This window comes from Globicephala melas, chromosome 1 (genome assembly GCF_963455315.2).
Source record: "Globicephala melas chromosome 1, mGloMel1.2, whole genome shotgun sequence".
Taxonomy (NCBI): domain Eukaryota; kingdom Metazoa; phylum Chordata; class Mammalia; order Artiodactyla; family Delphinidae; genus Globicephala; species Globicephala melas.
Window position 1 is genome coordinate 180,534,955 of NC_083314.1, and position 24,569 is coordinate 180,559,523.

The 24,569-nt window shown below is 44.7% G+C and overlaps 1 protein-coding gene across 5 annotated transcripts in view; it reads left to right on the forward strand.

Annotated features, from left to right (window-relative positions):
* LOC115864970 (beta-catenin-interacting protein 1) overlaps positions 1–24,569 on the forward strand; it is a 152,403-nt gene that overhangs the window by 118,150 nt on the left and 9,684 nt on the right. For 3 of the 5 annotated variants that reach the window (XM_060283357.1, XM_030879229.2, XM_030879217.2), the window contains 8 exons: positions 7,324–7,353; positions 8,527–8,722; positions 10,066–10,274; positions 13,391–13,540; positions 13,654–13,839; positions 16,635–16,883; positions 17,223–17,344; positions 22,536–22,698. In XM_060283357.1, coding sequence (XP_060139340.1) covers positions 7,324–7,353; positions 8,527–8,722; positions 10,066–10,274; positions 13,391–13,540; positions 13,654–13,839; positions 16,635–16,883; positions 17,223–17,344; positions 22,536–22,698 — 1,305 coding nt within the window. The remainder of the gene's footprint in view (positions 1–7,323; positions 7,354–8,526; positions 8,723–10,065; positions 10,275–13,390; positions 13,541–13,653; positions 13,840–16,634; positions 16,884–17,222; positions 17,345–22,535; positions 22,699–24,569) is intronic. The other 2 variants (XM_060283366.1, XM_060283374.1) reach the window with 1 other exon arrangement.

Genomic DNA, 24,569 nt, shown 5'->3' on the forward strand with positions numbered 1-24,569 from the left:
AGGCAAAACCAGCATTGTCAGAGAGTTAAGCAGGGTTGCCAGGATGTTTATAGTTCAGTGTCAGGTGAGAGAGGCAGAGCGGTGTGGACTGGAGTTCATGAAAAGGCAAGGTGATGGGGGTTAAAAAAGGAAAGGGGGGCTTCCCTGGTGGTGCAGTGGTTGAGAATCTGCCTGCCAATGCAGGGGACACGGACTCGAGCCCTGGTCTGGGAGGATCCCAAATGCCACAGAGCGGCTGGGCCCATGAGCCACAACTACTGAGCCAGCGCGTCTGGAGCCTGTGCTCCGCAACGAGAGGCCGCGATAGTGAGAGGCCCGCGCACCGCGATGAAGTGTGGCCCCCGCTTGCCGCAACTAGAGAAAGCCCTTGCACAGAAATGAAAGACTCAACACAGCCAAAAATAAATAAATAAATTAAAAAAAAAAAAAAAGGAAAGGAGGTGATTTCCAAAGATAGGCTTGAGCTCCTGTCAAGGATGGGAAGGAGGTCCAAGGGCAGTGAAGGGCGGAGGGGAGGCTGGGGCAGAGGTGGGAGCTGGCAGGGCTTCCAAAGAGGTGGGCGAATAGTTAGCTCGTGTGGCTTGTGGAGGAGCAGAGGGTTGGAAGTGAGCTCAGGGCTGCACGGTTCCTGTTGTTAAGTTGAATGGACGGGGTGTTACCTTGCACGTGGTTTTCTAATCAAGTTTGTGTCCTGACATCGGATCCATACTTATTTAAAACGGCTACTCAGCTGATTACTGCCTTATACCAGGCTGAATCACGTAAAATTCCTGACATTCCATTTTCTCAAATATCTTGACATTTTCAACATACAAAAATGGCATATTCATGTGGCTTAACCTAATACATTCATCTAGATGGTCCTGGGGCCCATCCGTTGAGTGCAGGTTCCCCTGTTCTACTCTTGCCTGTGTGAGTCTGTACTTGCAGGAGCACAGTTTAGAAATCTGTAACCAGCCCGTGAGGTTTGGAAACCACTGATGGGCCAGTCTCTCAAGTACGCTCTGCAGCCCATCTGCATTGGAGCCACCTGGCAGTGCTTATTAGATTACTGAGCTCTGCCTCAGAGCTGCTGAGTCAGAAGTTCTGGGAATGGGACTTGGCAGACTACATTTTCAGCGAGCTTCTGAGGCAGTTCTTGGCACACTGAAATTTGAGAACCATTGCGGTAGTCTGAGGAGCTTGGAGGACATAACCCTTGGGTGTATGCTTTTTGTACTTTTAAGGTATCTTGAAAACCTGTTCTGATTAGAGCCACACGTGAGCTTGTTCTAGAAACAAGCCTGGACCCGTAAACAAGGAAGTCAAAAGTCGCCATAAATAAGAGTCAGCCTGGATGTCCAGCTGGTGGGTGTGGAGAGACGCCAAGGAGAGAGAAGTGGGTTAGGGAGGAGAGTTGGATTAGCGGGGACGTTGTCATTTTGCTCTGGGACTGTTGTGGCTCGTCTTTGCTGGTCTCTCAAGCTGCCTTGGTTTCTGACAGTTTCCTAAGTCCCTTTCTCTGGCCTGCAGTCAATTCCATGAGTTCCCAGTGGCTCTTCAGTGAAGGCCCTTTCGCTGAGTTAGCTGGAACGGATATCTGTTGCCACCAGAGGACCCTAAGTGGGTTTTTTTTTTTTTTCTTTTTCCCCCGCGTCACGGCTTGTGGGATCTCAATTCCCTGACCAGGGACCAAACCTGCTTTCCCCTGCAGTGAAAGCGTGGAGTCCTAACCACTGGACCTCCAGGGGCTTCCCCGAGCCCTAAGTGTTGGAGTGGCACCCATGATCTGCATTAGCAGTGTGGTGTGAGGGCAGGACGGCACCAGAGCTGGTGAGGCTGCAGGAGAGGCTCTAGAGACACCCCTCTCGTTTGGGGAAGAGTTTGAGACCAAATTCAGATTTGGAAGAAGATGGAGAAAGAATGCCAGGCCAGCCAGAAACCAAAGGGACAGAAGAGAAAACACTGTCGGCCAAGAACCTGGATGCAGCTGGATGGCGAGAAGTCATATCTCTACTTTGCTGCGTTCACCCATTGTTATATTTTTATGTTTTGCTTTTTAAAAATTCTTTTGACTATTTTAGATGATCTAAAGGGAATGAAGAGTGGAGAGAGACAGGGGAGGGTTTGGTGCATTCTGAGGCCATCACAGCTAGAGGGGTCGTCCAGGAAACCTGGTGGGGCATTTCAGATATGACGGGATTCATCTAGCGGAGCAATGGTACGTGGTCTGGATTGAGTGGGAAGGAACAGGACAGAAAGAAAACAATACGAGAGGTGATTTTGAGGGGTCCTTCTTTGCTGAGGTTGGGAGAAGGCTGAGTCTGGGAGAGCAGCCTGAGGATGCAGAGGGCAGAGGTGCACTTTCTGTGTCATCACCATGGTGCAGCTCCACCTGATACAAGCGGCTCCCACGTAACCACACGTATGTAACGGTCATACGTGTGTCACTAGAACTGTACGCACAAGTGTGAAGGAGAGGGGAGAAGAATGAATCAACGACCACTTGAAAGTTTAGAAAGATCAGCTCCCAGGAGAATTATTGACAGAAATTGGTCCCTGGTTTGGAGGAGGAAAATCATAAACTGAACAAGAGGCAGTAGGATACTCCCTATGAAAATATCCAAGGGATTATTGTTCATTTTGTGGGCTGTGTAATGTGCTTGTAGTTATGTTAAAGAGAAAGGTCTTTATCTGCATCCAGTGAATGTTGTGTGGATGAAAGAGATTAATATGGGGCTTTAAAATCCTCCAACAAACAAACAGGCGAGAAGTTTGCTTGGGATAAACAGGCCGAACACCTCTTTCGTGAATCTTCTCCTCTTTTCTCTGCACCTCAGTTCCCTAAAGGGCACCATCAGCTGAAAACCCGGGCGTTCCTCCCAACCCTCTCACTCTCTCTGCCCAGTGGGCTGCAAAGTCCTGTCCATCCTCCTGAAATCCCTTAAATATTTCCTGCTGACACCGCCTTAGTCTAGCCCTCATCAGATCTCATCTGAAATGCTGCAGTCGCTTTCACTCATTCACTCGCCCCTCGCCTGTTCCAGTCGGATCCGTCTTCCTCATTAGAATCGGGGTCCCCGGTTGGACGAGTAGATGGACCCCGAGAAATGTGTGTACTGGCCAGTGTGCAGACGATGGCTTAGAAGACCCAGCAGAGACACGAAGGCCACGCAGGTGGTACGGAAAGCCCAGGTCTGCCCGGGGTGAACTTCACGCTGCTCCTGTTGCATCAGGCTGCCAGCCGGCGAGATGGTTTTAAATCATTCCAGGCAAAAGGCCCCAGTTGACCTAGCTGTGTAATGAGCACCGTGGATCTGAGGCACCAGGTCCTAATGATGTAGCGAGTAGTGACTTAGGTACAATCGGTGGGGTATGTGGCGAAGGTAACACATGTACGTTTTTGCTGTTCTCGTTGTAAATAGTTCCTGTCTTCTAGAGAGCAGCCTGGAAATACATGAGTTTCAGAATAACGTCTGTTCTTAGATTTGATAATCATCCGTTTGAGGTGTTATTCCGTAACAAATCTTGGTAGAGGCACGTGTTCAAAGCGGAAGTACAACCCCCCATTCCTCCCTCCGGACCTTCCTTCCATGGTTTCTCCCCATGTTGGCTGAAGGCAACTTCATCCTTTGCAGTTTCTCACTCAGAATCCCTCAGCCCTGGCCTTACTTTCAAAACCCATCTGACCACTCCCCAGCGTCCCATGTCCTCCCTGCTCTGTCCTTCAGCGTCTCTGCCTGGGTCACTCCAGTGTCCACCTTTGCCCTCTGACAGACGTATTTTCGGCACAGCAGTCAGATGGATTCTTTCAGACTATGAGCCATATTTATTTATTTCTCTGCTCAGAACTCTCCAGTCATGCCCTCCTCACTTGGGGGAGAAGCAGCAATTGTGTGGTAGCTGCCGTAGCTTCAGGTTGCTTGTCTGTATCTCACCTCATCTTTTGTCCTCCCCTGTGCTCAGCCACTGAGCAGCACACGCCTCCTTGTTCCTGAGCCGGGCCAGGCCCAGGTCTGCCTCAGGACCTTTGCACTCACTGTTCCCTCTCTGTGGAACTCTTCCCCAGATGAGCATGTGGTTTGCTCCCTTAGTTTCCTCTGGTTTCTACTCTGACGTTACCTTATCAATGCAGCCTTCCCCGGACACCTGAAGTATCGACTGGAAACACCCCGGCGCTTTCCTACCCTCGGAGTCCTCCCTCCCCCTCCTCCTAGCCTGATAGCCTGAAGGAGTGACTGAGGGAGTTTCAGCTTTTGGCAAACAGTTCCACTCTCCTCATAATCTCAGAAACAGTCTCAAGGACATTGCCTGAATGATGAGTGTCTTTAAACTCTTACTCAGCAATGCACCAAGTAGGCGGCATCACCCAGGTCAGACGCTTCGTCCCAGGGTCTTAAATCTCGCTTCCCTACACAGCCGCCTTGTCGGCAAAGCACGTGCCGTCGCGGTGAGCGACGTGGGGCGGCCTCACAGTTTCCTCTTCGGAACAGCAAACTCCAAGTCAAAAACCGAGACGTTACCTGTGAATTCAAGCAGGGCAACCTGATTTACCTTAACGTGTACTATGCCGTGTTGGTCCCTTAACGTGTACTATGCCGTGTTGGTACCTTAACGTGTACTGTGCCGTGTTAGTACCTTAACGTGTACTATGCCGTGTTGGTACCTTAACGTGTACTATGCCGTGTTGGTACCTTAACGTGTACTGTGCCGTGTTGGTACCTTAACGTGTACTATGCCGTGTTGGTACCTTAACGTGTACTGTGCCGTGTTGGTACCTTAACGTGTACTATGCTGTGTTAGTACCTTAACGTGTACTATGCCGTGTTGGTACCTTAACGTGTACTATGTCGTGTTGGTACCTTAACGTGTACTATGCCGTGTTAGTACCTTAACGCGTACTATGCTGTGTTGGTACCTTAACGTGTACTATGCTGTGTTAGTACCTTAACGTGTACTGTGCTGTGTTAGTACCTTAACGTGTACTGTGCTGTGTTAGTACCTTAACGTGTACTATGCTGTGTTAGTACCTTAACGTGTACTGTGCTGTGTTAGTACCTTAACGTGTACTATGCCGTGTTAGTACCTTAACGTGTACTATGCTGTGTTAGTACCTTAACGTGTACTGTGCTGTGTTAGTACCTTAACGTGTACTATGCCGTGTTGGTACCTTAACGTGTACTATGCTGTGTTAGTACCTTAACGTGTACTGTGCTGTGTTAGTACCTTAACGTGTACTGTGCTGTGTTGGTACCTTAACGTGTACTATGCCGTGTTGGTACCTTAACGTGTACTATGCCGTGTTAGTACCTTAACGTGTACTGTGCCGTGTTAGTACCTTAACGTGTACTATGCCGTGTTAGTACCTTAACGTGTACTATGCTGTGTTGGTACCTTAACGTGTACTATGCCGTGTTAGTACCTTAACGTGTACTATGCCGTGTTAGTACCTTAACGTGTACTGTGCTGTGTTAGTACCTTAACGTGTACTGTGCCGTGTTGGTACCTTAACGTGTACTATGCCGTGTTGGTACCTTAACGTGTACTATGCCGTGTTAGTACCTTAACGTGTACTATGCTGTGTTGGTACCTTAACGTGTACTGTGCTGTGTTGGTACCTTAACGTGTACTGTGCTGTGTTGGTACCTTAACGTGTACTGTGCTGTGTTAGTACCTTAACGTGTACTGTGCTGTGTTAGTATACACCCGAAAAGTGTGAATGCAAGCTAGTGACTTAGCGTTCTGGAAAACAGTTGGACGCAGCTGTTGTGCTCATGGTGGATTCCAGAGCAGTGATCAGCCAGCCTTTCTGTCAAAAGCTGGTAGTGAGATTTCGAGGCTTTGCAGCCCACAGGGTCTCTTTGGCAGTGACCCAGCTGTGCCACTATCGGGGGAGGGGAAAGCAGCCCTAGACAAGACATTAGTAGGTCTGTGTCCTCCCCCACCACTCTGAGCAGTGCTGTCCCGTAGAGCTTGTGATGGTGGTGGGATTCCCTGTCCACGTCTCCATTCAGTAGTTACTAGTCACGTGTGCCCGTTGAGCCCTTGAAATGCAGCCACTGCGACCGAGGAACTGAGTTTTTAATATCACGCACTAAAATATGAATTTTAGTTCAGTTTTTAGCAGCCCCACGTGGCTAGTGGCTCCGGTACCGGGCAGCACAGATCTGGAGAGAGCCTGTGTATGTGCCCAGGAAGCAGGACAGAAGGACCCACCGTAGCCTTGTTCATACACAGCAAAACACTGGAGTTACGGTGTGTTCACACAATGGGAAATAATTACAGTGACAGCAAACGTTCGCGGAGCGCTTGCTTTGTGCCGGGCAATGTTTTAAGCGCTTATGTTTTAACTCACTGGGTTCTCCCTGTGCGTGCTGGTGAGAGTGAGTGAACTATGTGACTGCATACGCCAACGAGGACGAAGGCATCTCAGACACGCACGGTTGGAAAAGGTCGAGTGAAAAAGCAAGTCACAAAAATCGCACACCATATGATGGCCATTTTTTGAAACTCAAAAATAAACAAAATGAAACAACACTGTTGAGGGATATGCAAATATGTGGTAAAACCATTAAAAAACAAAAAACAGGGAATTGAGGCTGTGTAACCTCTGGTGGGAGGGATGGTTTCCCCGGCGAGGCCACGCTGCGTCCCGGGAGAGGGACTCCTGATCTTCTCGTTTCTGCTCTGTAGGGGTCGCAGGGTGAGGTGAGCAGGATTTATATTGACTCGGAAGAAGAGCTGTTTTCACAAAATAAAAGCCATGATCGTTGTAGTATCGCTACAGTTAGTACCGAATCTGGTTTCAGTTCGCATTTAAGTATATGTTCCATTAGAAGAGGGCTTTGTGTTTGTTGCCTTGGTTGGGTACTTTAGGTGAGAACACATTGTTATTCAGCTCAAGAACAAAGGGTTAAAGTCAAACCCTTTCCTCCAACTGTTCTGTTAAATCTAAGACCAGTTGAAAGTTACCAGAATCTAGCCAGTGAGAACTTAGCTTGAAAATGAAAATCCGAAAACTGTAAAATAACAACTAGACTCACTTAGAAACCGTTATCATCAAAGCAGTCATGAAGAGAAAAATCCTCATGACACCTGAGGGTGTGAGGAGACTTTATAGCGGTATTTCATCACTAGGCTAGAGTAATCTGTGGTAAGTTGGATTCATAGAGATGTTTTGTTACTGAAGATGCAGTTCTGCTAAAGCTGGCTACCGAATTTGTTGTTAAATTATGTCAAGCTTTTCTGTGTAATATGTGTATCTTTGACTTTTTTTTTTTCCTTATTGTTTCGGCTTCCTTCTTTCCTGTATTACTGACATGGGTTTATCTTTTCTCCCTTTAGAGAGTTTTGAGGTGACAGTCACCAAAGAAGGTGATAAAGGGTTCTTTCTATGCCTCTTATGAACATTAACCCACTAACTTTGTTTATAAAATTGGGAATCAGCCCTTAAACAGAAGAAACTGTCATGTTCTCTTACCCCTATTTATTCTCCTACTTTATTTCTATTTTTAAGTATATTGATGGAAATTGTATGTAACCAGACCCTTGGTTAGAAATATCTGGAAATCAGACATCCATTTGAACTATAAGGATAATCCTGTTCCTTTTTTTAAAATTGGATTTAAGAGATTCACTTTGTAACCATTTTCTACTAGTTGTAATTTTGGAAGAGTTCAGTTTTACTTTTATGTGAAATATACTCTGTGAAGTTTTATACATACATCAAAGTATTTATATGTATTCTCCCATGGGCCAGAATGGAAACCTAGGTTTTAACTCCTAAATAAGCTTGTAGACCAACTTGGATGTGCTTACGTTCCCAGGCAGGCTTCTTTTTCAGGTCTGATAGGATAAAGTCCGAAACAAGGCAAGTCTAGCAAATCCCTCCCGAGAATGGAAACTGTATCTTAATTGTAGCTGATAGCTGTTGAAATGGATGCCTGAAAAGTTGGTATTTCTACCGTTTTCTCATTCAGTAGTTTGTTTTGATTCCCTAATTTTAGCCAGGCTCATTGCACAGGAAGACTTGTTTCTTCGATATATTTTTTTTTTTTTTTTGACAGACTTTCTGTAATAATGGTGCTGAACCTATGCCTCACTGCTTCTTCCTCTCTCAACACTTAACTGTGCTTTCTAGCCTCCTCTCTGGTCCAAATCAAAATAGCTGCGCAGCCCTCCCAGGTAGCTGGGCAGTTTCTCCGTGTTATCAGGCCTTGGCTGTTTGCTAATGAAACTACTTTGCCCTGGAGCTCTCTTAAGTACTCCTGTGAAATGCCTGTCTATATTTTTTCTCTTTCTCTTTTGTATTCCTGCATGAATGGATGCAAAGTTTAAACAAGTTGCTTGGAAAGCCAGAACATGCTTCTTTTTACTAAAGCCCCAGAACTTACCCCCTGTCCAAGCACAAGTGCCCTTGCTTTGTTCACAGACCCCCTAAACCCCTGGCTGCCAAATTGTTGTTGTTTATTTTCTTTGGGGGAGGAGGGGAGTGTGCCCTTTGTTTGTGTGGCGGAAACTCTAACCCGTGCTGTTTTGACTCCCTAGGTGAGATTTGTGGATTTAAAATTCATGGGCAGAATGTCCCCTTTGATGCAGTAGTGGTGGATAAATCCACTGGCGAGGGAATCATTCGCTCAAAAGAGAAACTGGACTGTGAACTCCAGAAGGACTACACCTTCACCATCCAGGCCTACGACTGCGGGAAGGGGCCTGACGGGGCCAACGTGAAAAAGTCTCATAAGTAAGTGAGCTGGACGGAGAGCGTGTGTGTGTAAGGAAAGTGGTGACAGTTGCCGCTGCCCCAAGACTTCTTGTTTTTGAAACATGAGGCAGAGGCTAGTTCCCAATTGTCCCCAGTGAGATTGTAGGCTCTTTGAGGGCAGGTATCCTGTTTACCCTTGTGTATGGCTCCCAGCAAGTGCCTGGCACATAGTAGGTGTTGAATAAATGAGTCATTTTATCCCACCAGATACTCTAGTAAAGAAACTAGGGCCTTACATTGAAAATTCAAAAAGCCTTCTTTTACCCAGAGGAGGGTATTTTGTTGTTACGTTTATCTTTTTTTTTTCCTGTAAATTTAAAACGCATGAAACGCTTTTGAGCTGGTGGAAGAGAGCTGGCTTCTGCACCCCATCCTGGGTGTGTTCACATCGTTCCTGCCAGTTGAGAACTACTGGTGTAACGGAGAAGATTGAACAAGACTTGGATTTAGCCTTTTTCTAGTCTTTTCTCCGCCACTTACTAGCCCTTCGACATTAGGCAAATTTAATTTTGTCGTGTCTCCGTTTCTCCTTAGTGTATTGGCTAAGGAAGGAGGACACATAGGTGAGGTGAGGTCGTGTAACCCATTGTGAGGGTCAGGATGGACGGGTAGCACTGGGGTGTGGAGGGTCTTGGTGAACAGTGGGAGTGCTGCATGCCAGTGAATCCTGCCTCTTCCTTTTTACAAAATGTGATATTATCATTTTCCCTGAAAAAGACCTCATTTCAGTCAGGGACCTTGTCTGATTCAGAAACATACCCTGGTCAGTTGCACGTGAGACTGACCGTTTTCTGTTTGTAGCCTGGTCTGATGATGCCCTAGTTTTCTTGTGCCCGGGCTGGGGAGATGGGACATGGAACCAGGAAGGGCAAGTAGAGGTCCTTCATTTGTTGGGTCAGCAGTGGATGCTATCCCAGCAGTGGGTTCCTGATGGTCTCTATTCCTTAGAAGCAGGGCAGAACTTGTTTTAATGCTCATAATTTCCCATCTTCTATCTGTACTTCTTAACCCTTCTTCCTAATTTTTTTCCAGATTTTGCAACAAAACATTTTTAACTTTTTGATTGGAGAGCAAACAGATGTCTAATATAGTTTATCTCCCTTCTGCCAGCCCTGCCACACATTGTCAAGAAAATCCCAAGTCTCTTATTTCATATTACTGCCTTTGTACCAGCTCTCTTACTCGCTAGGACTTGGAAGAATAAACCAGATTCCTATTTTAACTTTAAAAGTTAAAGGAAATTTAAGAATAGGGTGGAATTTTATTCTTGGGGTAAAAAAACAAGCAAAACACACAGCCTTTCTCCTTCCCCCTTCTTCCAGAGCCACTGTCCATATTCAGGTGAACGACGTGAACGAGTATGCCCCTGTATTCAAGGAGAAGTCCTACAAAGCCACGGTGGTAGAGGGGAAGCAGTACGACAGCATCCTGAGGGTGGAGGCAGTGGACGCAGACTGCTCCCCCCAGTTCAGCCAGATTTGCAGCTATGAGATTGTCACCCCGGATGTGCCATTTGCTGTCGACAAAGATGGTGAGCACCCAGGAGCGTTCTTTCCTCACTGCGGGGGAGATGGGGTAGGCAGCCCCTCTGTGCCAATCGGCTTCTAACCCAAACTTTGTCTGCACTTCGGTGAAACTCACAGTTAGTCCGTTCAGGCTGCTCTAACAAAATACCATAGACCTGGGGGGCCGAAACAGCAGACACTTACCTTTCACAGTTCTGGAGGCTGAGAAGTCCAAGATCAAGGTGCCGAACGTCAGTGAGGACCTGCTTCTTGCTGTGTCCTCTCGTGGCAGGGAGAAAGCTCTAGTCTCTTTCTCTTGTAAGGACACTAGTCCCGTCATGAGGGCTCCACCCTCATGACCTCGTCTAAACCTCATCACCTCCCAGAGGCCCCACCTCCTACTGCCATCACATTGAGAGTCAACAGTTCAACATAAGAATTTGGGGGGACACACACATTCAGTCCATAGCAAGACCTAACTTGGTGTGTCTGTCTCACATTTAAGTTGTTTTGTTTTTTAGTTAAAGTGTAGTTGATTTACAGTGTTGTGTTAGTTTCAGGCATACTGCAAAGTGATTCAGTTTTATATATATATATATTTTTTCAGATTCTTTTCCCTTATGTGTTATTACAAAATATTGACTATAGTTCCCTGTGCTATACAGTAGGTCCTTGTTGGTTATCTTTTTTTTTTTAACTTTTTTTTTTATTAATTAATTTATTTTTGGCTGCTCTGGGACTTTGTTGCTGTGTGTGGGCTTTCTCTAGTTGTGGTGAGCAGGGGCTACTCTTCATTGCAGTGCGCAGGCTTCTCATTGCGGTGGCTTCTCTTGTTGTGGAGCACGGGCTCTAGGCACGCAGGCTTCAGTAGTTGTGGCACGTGGGCTCAGTAGTTGTGGCTCACGGGCTCTAGAGCGCAGGCTCAGTAGTTGTGGCACATGGGCTTAGTTGCTTCGTGGCACGTGGGATCTTCCCGGACCAGGGCTTAAACCCTTGCCCCCTGCACTGGCAGGCTGATTCTTAATCACTGGGCCACGAGGGAAGCCCTATTTTATATATAGTAGTGTGTATATGTTTATCCCAATCTCCTAATTTATTTCCCCCCCTTCCCCTTTGGTAACCATAAGTTTGTTTTCTATGTCTATGGGTCTATTTCTGTTTTGTATGTAAGTTCATTTGTATAATTTTTTTTAAACATTCCACATTTAAGGCATATCATGATGTTTGTCTTTCTCTGTCTGGCTTACTTCACTTAGTATGATAACTGGTAGGTCCATCCATGTTGCTGCAAATGGCATTACTTCATTCTTTTTCATGGCTGAGTAATATTCCTTTGTATACATATACCACATATCTATCCATTCATCTGTCGATGGACACTTAGGTTGCTTCCATGTCCTGGCTATTGTAAACAGTGTTGCAATGAACATTGGGGTGCACTGTATCTTTTTGAATTGTGGTTTTCTCCAGATATATGCCCAGGAGTGGGATTGCTGGATCATATGGTAGCTCTATTTTTAGTTTTTTAAGGACCCTCCATACTGTTCTCCACAGTGGCTGCACCAATTTACATTCCCAGCAACAGTGTAGGAGGGTTCTCTTTTCTCCACACCCTCTCCAGCATTTATTATTTGTAGACTTTCTGATGATGGCCATTCTGACTGGTGTGAGATGATACCTCATTGTAGTTTTGATTTGCATTTCTCTAATAAATAGCAATGTTGAGCATCTTTTCATGCATGTACCTTTTGGCCATCTATGTCTTTGGAGAAGTGTCTATTTAGGTCATGTTTAAGTTTTTACTCTGTCCCCTGAAAGCCTCTTTTCTGGCACCAAATCTTGTGTTCTCTTATAGGGTGATCCTCTATTTCCTTTCCCACCAAAATCTAATAAAAATCCCCCGCCTAAGGTGTTTTTATTTTTTTATCTCCCTACCTTTCAGTCAGCGTGCATCCGAATGAGACTGCCTCTTAGTAAGTTTCGTTTTCTGTTCTCCATCAGAGTTGGCTTTTCTGCCTCGTCTTGAAGATGAAGGTTGATACCTCGCTGCCAGACACCCCGCCATCCTTAGTAACTGACTAGAATTAACTTATTCTGGAGCGCAGCTTCTTTATTAGGTTATGGCTTCTTGATGATGCTATGGTGTCTCCATTGTTAATGCATAGTCCAGAATCTTCGATGAAATGATGGACATTGCAAACACTTTGCAGACATTTGCACTCACGTTCAAAAAGCAGGCTTCTGTTCTACTGGCTGAGGGTAGGAAATCTCTAACAAAGTAAATCTTTTAGCAAGAAGTATTTAATGCAGCTCCATCTTGTATTTTTATAAATTTATTTATTTATTTGTTTTTGTTTCTGGCTGTGTTGGGTCTTCGTTGCTGCGTGCCAGCTTTCTCTAGTTGCGGCGAGCAGGGGCTACTCTTCATTGTGGTGCGCGGGCTTCTCATTGCGGTGGCTTCTCTTGTTGCGGAGCACGGGCTCTAGGTGCACAGGCTTCGGTAGTTGTGGCACGTGAGCTTTTAGAGCGCAGGCTCAGTAGTTGTGGCGCACGGGCTTAGTTGCTCCGCGGCACGTGGGATCTTCCTGGACCAGGGCTCGAACCTGTGTCCCCTGCATCGGCAGGCGGATTCTTAACCACTGTGCCACCAGGGAAGCCCTCCATCTTGTATTTAATATTTGAAATACTTGAATTATTTTGTCTCTTTTATTCTCTTACATGTTAACTATTAAATCTTAAATATAAAACCAAATACAACTATAAGAATAAATGGAGGCTGAATTCTATAGGCTCATTCCTCTGCTTAAATAATCCTTCAAGGTGGATTTAGTGTGCGTTCAAGCTCAGGAAAGCATGAATGTTAATTACCTCAAGCATCAGTTTATTTCTGTGTCAGTGTTTCCAGGGCTGAAACACGTGCATTTCGTGCTTCAGCATAGGACGACAGAAGTCAAAAACAGTGGGTTTGAAATTAATCGGGGAAAAAAATATATATATATGTATATATATATATATATATATGAATCACTTTGCTGTACACCTGAAACTGACATAATCAACTCTACGTTAATTAAAAAAAAAAAAGTCAGAAGAGAGAAGCAGAATGGGTTTGGGTTCTCACTGTTGTTTTTCCTCTTGGAAGGTTATATTAAAAACACAGAGAAGCTGAACTCCAGGAAAGAGCAACAGTACAAGCTGACAGTCACGGCCTACGACTGCGGGAAGAAGAGGGCAACAGAGGATGCTTTGGTGAAGATCAGCATCAAGCCCACCTGCACCCCTGGGTGGCAAGGTGAGCCTCACTGTCTCTCTGCTGCTGTCACACCTGCTCTGAAAATCTGTTCACCACGGAGACCTAACAGGAGTTTTCTTCCCCCCCCGCCATCTGTGTGTGGGCCCACACAGGATGGAACAAGAGGGTCGAGTACGAGCCTGGCACTGGTGCTTTGGCGCTCTTCCCAAACGTCCACCTGGAGACATGTGGTGAATCGGTGGCCTCAGTGCAGGTGACGGTGGAGCTGGAGACCAGCCACATAGGGAAGGGCTGTGACCGCGACACCTACTCTGAGAAGTCCCTCCACCGGCTCTGTGGTAAGGAGGCGAGAGAGGGACCCTGAACCCCTAAAAGTCTGTTCAGAAGAGTGTGTGTGTGTGTGTGTGTGTGTGTGTGCATTTTAAGAACCACTGATTTGAAGCAAGTATTTCTCTAACATGCATTGAGAATCATCAAAATAGGCATTCTATAAGTGGAGTGAGCTTTTTTTTTGCTCACTTTTAAATCCCAAACTTTTTTTTTTTTTTTTTTTTGCGCGGTCCGCGGGCCTCTCACTGTTGTGGCCTCTCCCATTGTGGAGCACAGGCTCCGGACGCGCAGGCTCAGCGGCCATGGCTCACAGGCCCAGCCGCTCCGCGGCATGTGGGATCCTCCTGGACCGGGGCACGAACCTTTGTCTCCTTCATCGGCAGGCGGATGGAGTGAGATTTAAATGAAATGAGATGTTTATGTAAGGACTGAAGGAAAAAAAAAGCTATAGGTAATGCAATAGCTTTTGGCAAACGTGAAGTAGAAAATGGAAACTAAGGAAACCTGCATCGAATTTATAGTCTTTATGTCCCACAAACAAGGTGTGGAGCAGCTGAGAGACAGAATGATCGCAGATCTGACCCAAGGCTAGTTCTCCATCTTCACTGTCAGTTTGGATATTTTCCTGGTCTGTCTGAATGAGGTAAAGGTGAGGTATGGATGCCTCTTGGGGAAGATGCTGAGGAGGAGTGTTCCGCTTGGCCAGTGGTAAAACACCAGTAACTTCAGTGGCCTCTTGATGCTCGGAAGGGCCTTTAGTAGGGAGCATTTTCCAGTACTCGTCTGTCTTTTCACTAAGTGATAATGACAGTTAGATTTAGGCAACCAGTTTTCTTTCATAATTGGAAATTGTCATATGAAGAATAAGCAAAAGGGAAAAAGTATATTCTCTGTGGCTCATCCTGATTCTGAATCCAAATATTCATAATCATGTACCTAAATGTATGTAAGTAAAGAGGTCTGGAATATTTTCTATTTTATACTATGTAAGTATAGTGTAAAAAACGTACTTTCTCATAATGCCATTATTTTTTATGGTATTAAATGAACATTCTCTCAGCAGAACAGTTTAAAGGTAGAAAGAATTTTCTATTTGAGTGCTTACTGTACGCTAGGTCCTTCCACATGTGTTATTTCCTTTAATCTTCCCATCAGGCTTACAAAGGTGGTAGCATTGGCCTCGTCTTTACAGAAGAATTAGTTGAGACCGAGGGAGGCTGAGTCGCTTGCCCAAGGTCACACTTTTAGGAAGTGGCCGAGCTGGGATTTGGACCAAGATCGTATGATACTCAAAAGACCAGGCTGTCCCAGCCAAGTCATGCTGCCCCTAGGAATAGAGAAGTCAAGGGCCCAGTGGCTGTGAAAGGTTGCAAAATCTTCTGTGGATGAATTTAAAAGAAAATCGAGCCTGACAATGTGTAACAAAAGTTGTGAAAATGTTTCATGTTCTTTGGCTTAGTATCCCATTTCTAGGAGTTTATCCTAAGGGAATAATCATGGAGACACACAAAAGTCCTCGTCAAGGCAAGGTTTGTCACAGAGAAAAAATAGGGACAACTCCGTGTGCACAGGACAGATCAGTTAAATATATCACAGCACAAATTCTATACAGTGAAATGCTATTCAGACATTTTAAATTATGCTATAAAGAATATTACTGGGAATATATGTAGGTGTTACATAGCAGGACTCCACTTTTATAATATATTCATATTATACATATTTTATGACATATATTCATACGTATTATACATATTTTAATAATATGTGTACATTCATAAAGAAAGGACTGGAAGTGTTTATACCCAAATGTTAATAGTGGGTATGTTGGGGTGGGATCACAAGTAATGCTTCTTTTTTTTTCTCTTTTCTTTATTTTTTTATTGAAGTATAGTTGCTGTACAACGTAGTGATTCACAGTTTTTAAAGGTTATACTCCTCTTTTTTTCTTCCTTTAAAAAAAAATCCATGGTTATTATTTATGAATCTTTTTAATAATAAAAACCCTTATTTTTGAGGAAAAGTAAACTGGAACTAGCAAACTGTGTAACCATTAAGATAAAACTGGTACCTTAATACATGCACCCCAGTGTTCATAGCAGCACTGTTTATAATAACCAAGACATGGAACTCACCTGACTGTCCATTGACAGATGAATGGGTAAAGAAGATATGTGTATATGTGTATATATGTGTGTGTGTGTGTGTGTGTATATGTATACACACACGCGTGCGTGCGCACGCACACACACACACACACAGTGGAATATTACTCAGCCATAAGAAAGAACGAAGTATTGCCATTTGCAGCAACATGGGTGGACCTAGAGATTATCATATTAAGTGAAGTAAGTCAGACAAAGACATATATCATATGCTATCACTTATATGTGGAATCTAAAAAAAATTATACAAATGAACTTATTTATAAAACAGAAATAGACTCACAGACATAGGAAACAAACTATGGTTACCAAAGGTGGGGAGAGGAGGGATAAATTAGGACTTTGGGATAAATATATACACACTACCATATATAAAATAGATAAACAAGGACCTATTGTATAGCACAGGGAGCTATAGGTACTAACCTATAACAGAAGAGAATGTAAAAAAAAGAACGTATATATTTATATATGTATGTATAATTGAATCACTTTGCTCTACACCTGAAACTAACACAACATTGTAAATCAACTCTAGTTCAATTTAAAACAAACAAAGACAGTACCTTAGTGTGGCTTTGAAATGCTTATCCCTTTTGAGTTCGTCGCATGATGCATAGTGTCTCCATGTTGCTTAGGCGCTGCGTCTGGCACAGCTGAGCTGCTCCCTTCCCCGGGCGGCTCCTTGAACTGGACCATCGGCCTCCCCACTGACAATGGCCACGACAGCGACCAGGTCTTCGAGTTCAATGGCACTCAAGGGGTGAGGGTCCCAGATGGCGTCGTTTCCGTCAACCCCAGGGAGCCTTTTACGATCTCTGTGTGGATGAGGCACGGGCCGTTTGGCAGGAAGAAGGAGACGGTCCTTTGCAGCTCAGACAAAACAGGTGGGTGAGCTTCGCTGTAAGGGGCGTCCGCTGTAGCGGTGCCTGGAGGTGGGCCCCTTATTCTAACCCTAAAGGCTCCCACACGCTCTTGGTGACACACGTTGTTCTGTGCTCAAGACACTGCACTGGTCTCTGGGCGTTTGCTAGCTTTACTCAGTGGATTGGGCCCCTCTTCTCAGTAAAGCCCAAGCGTAGTTTTTCCTAAACCCTGCCTTGGCCCACCATGGAGAGTTCACCCGTGCTGATAAAACTGTGTCTTCAAGATCCATTCAAGAAATAGCTTTTAGTTCTCCTTTGGGTCTTAAGTCGGCAGTTTACTAGTAGAATTACTCTTCGCAGATATGAACCGACACCATTATTCACTCTATGTCCACGGCTGCCGGCTTATTTTCCTCCTCCGTCAGGATCCTTCAGAAGAGAAGAAATACAAACCTGCAGAATTCCACTGGAAGTTGAATCAGGTGAGTGCATGGAAAACTCACTGCTATGGGTGTTCTTCAGAGAGATTAAACGGGCACTGCGACCGTGAACAGGACCGGCTGTTTATGGGCAGGGTTTATTTACGATTTTATGATTTTTGTGTCTGTGGCTAATAGGACAGCAAATTAAATCCACTGAACTCCTTGTTACTGAAAGCCTAAGTTTGTTTTTTTTACCTGTACGTGTTTTATACATAAAATATTAATACAGGCGTACCTCATTTTATTGCACTCCACAGATAATTGCAGTTTTTATAAATTGAAGGCTTGTGGCAACCCTGCCTTGTCAGATACTGTTAGCATTTTTTAGCAGTATTTTTTAATGAAGGTATGTACACTGTTATTTTTTTAGACATAAGGCAGTTGCACACTTAATAGACCACAGCATAGTGTAAACATAAATTTATATGCACTGGGAAACGAAAATAAATTCGTAAGACTCGCTTTATGGTGGTACTCGATTTATTGGTGTGGTCTGGAACCAAACCTGTGATATCTCCAAGGTGTGCCTGTATAAAGAAATGATATGTTTCAAATCCCAAATACCGTGTTATAATTTATTGAGATAAGCAGCACTTGCTTCAAAATTGGGATTGAGGTCCTTGTATTTGTTTATTATTTAAGGCCTTGCCTCCCAAGTTGTGCCAAGGACCCTGCGTGCCTCAGCAGATTCGGGGGTGCGATGGGATATTTTAAATATTCAAGGAACCAGCAATCTTGACATCTTTCAGACACCCCATGAACTATTAGCTCGTGGGAATTTATAGTTTCAACATTAGAGCACATTATACTTCTTGTGATGATGTCATATCTTTGCAAAGCTGATTTCCTAACAGTTGCTGTGATAAAAATCAAGTGTCATGTGCAAAGAATCAGTGTGTTACAGGAAATGAGGAGATGCTGTAAACTGAGAAAGCCTTTTCATTAAAATCACAGCAGGTCATTTCCTCTTGTGAGTTAGCATTGGGGCAAGAAGGAAACCTGAGCTTAATTTATTTGCCTCGTGGAGTTTGTGGATAAGAGCTGAAGTAGTGTTATATGTGCCTGTAGTTGGTAAAATATAACATTGTCTGACACAGTTACAAGATAGATACATAAGAGCACAAATGAGAAAGGAAAAAAGTATGTGATGGTGGAAAGATGAAGTGACTGTCAAGTTGGCAGTGTTCATCTCTTACTGGTGCAATTTTTATTTACATAGATCATTTCTTTCTCGGAAACTTTTGTCATCAGTTTTTTCAAGAAACTAAGAAAGGTATCATACAGAAAAAAATGTTGCAATGTAGGTAGACATTTTAGGTATAGTTCTGTTTTAGTAACCACAGTCTACACTTAGATAGTCAGTTTCTTCTGATGACATGTTTTAGAAACTTTATCATGGAAAATTTCACACATAGGTAAAGGTGGACAGATTAGTGTAAGGAACAACTCCACACACCCTGGCTTCAATAATTATCAGCTCTTGGTCAACCTTGTTTCATTGTTACCTCCACTATTAAGAATATTTTGTTCAAATTGTCTCATAGATGTTTTCGTGTTTACAAATTTGTCTGTTTGAATCGGGATCCAAATAAGGGGCCATACACTGGGATTGGCTGATAGATCTTTTGAGTTTATTTTAATCTGTAGATTTTCCTCTTCTCTCTTGGAGTTTCTTTGGTGACAGAACATGCTCCTCTCTCTGTGCTGTCATTTACCACACTCCTCTCTCTTCCTTATACCCTGTAAATTGGGACTGGGCTGTAAAGACTTGATCAGAATGGGGTTTGCATGTTTCTGATCTGTTTAAGCTCCGTCGGGTTGTTTCTCTTTGTGATTTAAGCAGCCGTCAGTGGTCAGTGTCACCACCCTTGTGGCACTTGATCTCTGGTCAGTTGGGTCATAGGAAGTGTGTTCTCAGGAAGGGCTCATGGAAACAGTTAATTCCTGAGTTCTTACGTGTTGTTTTAATAGTTTGTCTGTGGCCTTTATACTGAAGGTCACTTTGGCTGGATATAACATCTCTGGCTCCGAGGTAAGATTTCCAAGAACAGAAAATCTGTCTCTCCATTGAGTTCTGATGTAAAATGTTGCTGTTAAAATCTGACAACAGCTTGATTTTCTTTCCTTTATAAAACACTCAGTCTTGGGCTTCCCTGGTGGCGCAGTGGTTGAGAGTCCGCCTGGCGATGCAGGGGACACGGGTTCGTGCCCCAGTCTGGGAAGATCCCACATGCCGTGGAGCGGCTGGGCCCGTGAGCCATGGCCGCTGAGCCTGCGCGTCCGGAGCCTGTGCTCCGCAACGGGAGAGGCCACAGCAGTGTGAGGCCCGCGTGCGGCAAAAAAATAAAAGAAAAGGAGAACACTCAGTCTTTTTGTTTGGATGACCATGGGATGTGTGGTTTTTTTTTCCTTCTTCTTCTTTTCTTTAAGGTCATTTAATTTTACGAATATGTCTTGGTTGTCTTAGGTCTGTTTTCCCAAATATGTGGTATGCCTTTTAGTATCTAGTTTCAAACGTTTTGGTATTTCAGGAAAGTTTTTGTTATAGTTTTTAGTATTCTCTTCTATTGCTTTGGTTTTCCTCTCTGGGGACTCCTCTTATCTTTTGTTGATATTCTTTACCTGTTTTCTGTATCTTTCCCTTTTGTTTAAATCATTCCTGTGCTTTGTCACCTCATTTCTGAGTTGCTCTAATTACAAACTATGTTCTTCTGTTTTGTCATTTTCCTCATGTCTTTTAGCGTGTTTTGAAATAACAGATTAGCATTTTCATCTCTTTTGTTAGGTATGTCTTTCAGGTATGGTTTCATTATCTGAAGGGAGGTTATTCCCTTTGGTTGTCTTTTTTTTTTTCTTTTAAAAACTTTTTGGGATTGAGTCGTGATCATGTTTCCCCCCTCAATTTTACATGAAATTAGCTTTCCTACACTTTGAAAAGCATGACTTTTTTTTTTTTTCCCTAACTTTAGGGTTTGATCTCTCCCTTCTGTTGTTTTCATAAAGTATTTTTTTAAAAACGTGGCTTCGCACAATCTGGTATCACCTGGATCAGAAGCCCTGTTGCTTTCCTCCCCCCGACTTGTTTCAGCGTTCATGTAGTCACTTGTCACCAGTATTGTCGTCGGTGTCGTCTGGGGTTTGGGGTTTTACTACCCTAATCACCGTGTTTTCAAGGAAATTAAAAAATTATACTAATTCTACTCTCTTCTCAGAATATGCTCATGGTATTTCCCAAGAAACCCATACTATTTTAAAAACTGGGGGTGTAATATAAATTACTTTCTGAAGCAGCATATATTATAGAACTTGTTTTAAATAAAGAAACTAAAATTAAGAGCTTATCTGTCTCAAAAATGAATTACTGTGCAGTGTTTTTTTGTTGTTGTTGTTTTTGTTTTTTCGGTACGCGGGCCTCTCATTGCTGTGGCCTCTCCCGCTGCGGAGCACAGGCTCCGGACGCGCAGGCTCAGTGGCCATGGCTCACGGGCCCAGCCGCTCCACGGCATGTGGGATCCTCCCGGACCGCGGCACGAACCCGCGTCCCCTGCATCGGCAGGCGGACTCTCAACCACTGCGCCACCAGGGAAGCCCTGTGCAATTTCTTTATTTAGAAATATGTGATTATACATTTATACACACATACATTATGCGTATATAAGAAACATATATACGATATTAGAGATTTGAATTTTTTCCTCAGACTTACCAAGAGCAGCTGCTTTTCTTTTGGGGATAATCTTTGGTCATTTCTTCATTTATTTTGATGTTTCTGGTCTGTTTTAGCTCTTGATTTCTCCTTGGTTCAGTTTCTTAGAATTTAAAGGTAAATTGGGCAAGCTTTTTATTTATTTATTATTTCTAAATATTTATTTTTGGCTGCGTCGGGTCTTAGTTGCGGCACGCGAGCTGTTCGTTGCGGCACGTGGGCTTCTCTCTAGTTGTGATGCAGGGGCTTCTCTCTGGTTGCGGTGTGCAGGCTCAGTAGTTGTGGTGTGCGGGCTTAGTTGCCCTGCTGCGTGTGGGATCTTAGTTCCCCAATCAGGGATCAAACTCACGTCCCCTGCATTGGAAGGCAGATTTCTTAACCGCTGGACCACACAGGGAAGTCCCTGGGCAGGCTTTTTAAAAATACAGTTTTAGAAATTTCATCCCATAGCGTCTCCTTCTCGGCCTGTCCCTGTTCTTGCATGTCTGCCTCTTCCTCTAAAGCCAGAAATCAGGGAATGCCAGACCAGCCAGGCCTTGGAGACTGCAGACCAGCACCCCACGTGACAACAGGGGAGATATTGGGGAGCTGCTCCTTCATGATAGGAGAGGAGCTCAGTTGAATTTGGCCATCTGAGCTGTATGTTCGTATTTATTTAGACCATCACCTTTGAACCGAAAAAGAAAGCACATGTGCTGTAGTGGGCCTCGTTCAGAAACTGGAGGCATTTTTCATTTTTTAAAAAATATTTATTTATTTATTTTTGGCTGTGTTGGGTCTTCGTTGCTGCACACGGGCTTTCTCTAGTTGCGGTGAGCAGGGGCTACTCTTCGTTGTGGTGCGTGGGCTCTCATTGCGGTGGCTTCTCTTGTTGCAGAGCATGGGCTCTAGGTGCGCGGGCTTCAGTAGTTGCAGCACGTGGGCTCAGTAGTTGTGGCTCGCGGGCTCTAGAGCTCAGGCTCAGTAGCTGTGGTGCACGGGCTTAGTTGCTCCGTGGCATGTGGGATCTTTCCAGACCAGGGCTCGAACCCGTGTCCCCTGCATTGGCAGGCGGATTCTTAACCACCGCGCCACAGTGGTTAATGTGGAAGTGCCACGTTTTTCATTTTGATCCAGAAAAGGAATGGCCAGCCCCCTGGGTGGTGTCCATCCTGCTGATACTAGAATTTCCTGGTGTCATGCTCTTGGCAGAAGGGAATCGGGCAGCTCCCTGTCTGGGGTCCTGTCACATGACGAATGAGTAGCGCCCCCAAGTCTGAAGCGTCCTAGAGATGGTGATGTCACCTTGACCTTTTGGGGTGAGATGCGGTGGGATGAGACGTATTTTGTTGTTGTCATTTTAAGTCTTTTCCTTTTTAGGAAGACAGAGGTTCATTCTGGGTGACTTGTTCTCGTGTCCAGTTATGTCGCTCTCATGGCTGCGTCTTTGGGTGAGAGGGATGGTGGACGTTTCACACTTAACCACCCACCCCCTTGGCCTTGTAGGTCTGTGACGAGGAATGGCATCACTATGTCCTCAACGTGGAAATCCCAAACGTGACTCTTTATGTGGACGGCGTCTCTCACAAGCCCTTCTCTGTGACTGAAGACTACCCGCTTCATGCGTCCAAGATCGAAACCCAGCTCATGGTTGGAGCTTGCTGGCAAGGTAACTGTCATCGGCACCCCGTCCCCTCCAGGCTTCGAGAATTCAGCACTTCTTCTCTGCCCTGTTGGTGGAAACAGGCTCCTCTCAGAGTCTCACATCCCTTACTGTCCTCTCCTTTCTCTTTTCATTCCTTTGCCTGGTGTAGCCTTTCTGGGGGGCACGGCTGCTGCCAGGCTCCAGGAGGGCTCTATTTACGATGCTTGATGAAGGCGTTAAAGGATGGGAACTCCTTTCCTGGGGGTCCAGGAGGAGATATGCAGAGGGAGAGTGTCATTGAGGACCTTGTTTATAAATTATTTATGAATTAACCTGTTCGTTGGAAAGTTTACAAAAGCAGAGAGGCAACCGTCAGGCACAGACACATGAGTTGCTCCGGCCAGGAGGGCTCGTCAGAGTGATTAGCACTTGATAACCTGGCGGGAGCACCTTCAGTGAGGATTGGGGGAGAGTCCGTGGCCGTCTCTGCTGGAAGACCAGGACGGGATGTGATGACAGCCGCCAGCGAGACGATACCTTTTATTCTTGTTTTCTGAGTGGCAGGCTGTGTGCCAATGGCTTCACATACTTTATCTCATTAATCCTAATAATATGTTTGCGGGGCAGCAGCTCTTTTTATCCCTATTTCGTAGCTGAAAAACCGGGGCTCAGAGAAGTAGTGAGCTGTGTTACCAGCTGGTTACGTGGTGCTAGGATTTGAACCACTGGAGCCAGTGCACTCAGGCCCAGTGTTCTGACCCACCAAACCAGGGGTGCTACCCTTTTCTGTGCCACGGAGTCCTTTGGTGGTCTGTGAAGCCTATGGACCTTTCTCAGGATAATTTCTTATTAGTCTGTGAAACAAAATAAAATACATAGGATTTCAAAGGCGACCAATTAAACTGAAATACGGTTGTCAAAGTACTAAAAGGATAGATCTGTAAGGTAGTAACACCTGTGCCGCTTCATTAACTCACGAAGATCAGGCGCCTCCGTTAACTTCCGGGAGGCAGAGCAGGAGGGGCTTGGCAACCATGCTGTGTACCTACAGCAGAGCAGCTGGTAGGACGTGGTACCTGGCGGCACAGTCATAGTTTCTTCTAATATCCCTGTGATTTGCAGCTGACATTTATAACCAAAGGGAAAACTAAATTTTAGAAGTTAGTAAAAATTAAGCATGTGATTTTTCCCAGACCCCTTGGTCTGCTCTCAAGGTTCATGGGCCCCCCCCGCCCTCCAACTTTGCCCATGACTGTGTGTTGTGTTACTTCAGGGCGTCATCATCACTACATGTACCTGCTAAATAGGCCTTCTTTTTCCTTCCCTTTGGAAACATTATACCTTGAGTTAGGTTAGAAATTTGTGAAAGAGCCTAAATGCCACGACAGTTTTGCTGCTTTTAGGAGAATTTGAATTTCATAATTTTCCCGCAGATCCTTCCATATGAAAAAGAATAAGACAGTATTTCACAGTGAACTTCTTCAGGAAATTCCCAGATTTATTACTGGTGACAGTCCATCTGTGAGGAAGTAGAACGTGAGACCAAGGAATGAGGAATAAATTATTAGAAAGTTTTTAGTTGTTACGCTTAAAATTTCAGGAAGCTTATAGTTGTTACTCTTAAAATTTTAGTTCAAACTTCCTTCCCAAATTAAACAGTAATTTCTGAGTAATGATTTTAAAAATAAGAATAAGAATACAAGGGACTTCCCTGGATGTCCAGTGGTTAAGACTCTGCGCTTCCACTGATCCCTGGTCAGGGAACTAAGTAAGATCCCACATGCTGCATGGCGCGGCCAAAAAAAACACAGAATAAGAACACAAGTGTGGGGACTTCCCTGGTGGCGCAGTGGTTAAGAATCCTCCTGCCAGTGTAGGGGACACAGGTTCGAGCC